The 308-nt window shown below is 40.6% G+C and overlaps 1 protein-coding gene across 2 annotated transcripts in view; it reads left to right on the forward strand.

Moving 5' to 3' along the window:
* The window catches only part of LOC107659008 (probable uridine nucleosidase 1), a 3,894-nt gene that overhangs the window by 1,913 nt on the left and 1,673 nt on the right, over positions 1–308 (forward strand). For both annotated transcript variants that reach the window (XM_016447772.1, XM_016447773.1), the window contains one exon: positions 75–186. In XM_016447772.1, coding sequence (XP_016303258.1) covers positions 75–186 — 112 coding nt within the window. The remainder of the gene's footprint in view (positions 1–74; positions 187–308) is intronic.

Here is a 308-nt window from a genome sequence, read left to right on the forward strand (position 1 = left end):
GCTGAATTTTGTGCTGCCATCTTGTGGTTGACAATGGAATGCACTTGCAAAGCCGTTTGTTTACTCATATGCAGGTATCTCTCATAGCTCTTGGTCCACTGACTAACTTGGCTTTGGCTGTTAGATTAGATCCCACCCTCCCTCAGAAACTCAAGGATCTGTACATTATGGGCGGTAACATGGAAGGTAAGAAAATGAGCTGCAGTACAAAAACTGGCCACCTTAATTGGATGGCAGCAAATTGTACTTTTCATATCAGCGATTATGTATTAAAGGGGTCATATGATGCTTTTTTAAAGATCATTATT

The sequence above is a fragment of the Sinocyclocheilus anshuiensis genome, unplaced genomic scaffold (genome assembly GCF_001515605.1).
Source record: "Sinocyclocheilus anshuiensis isolate Anshui unplaced genomic scaffold, SAMN03320099.WGS_v1.1 scaffold311, whole genome shotgun sequence".
NCBI classification, from domain to species: Eukaryota; Metazoa; Chordata; class Actinopteri; order Cypriniformes; family Cyprinidae; genus Sinocyclocheilus; species Sinocyclocheilus anshuiensis.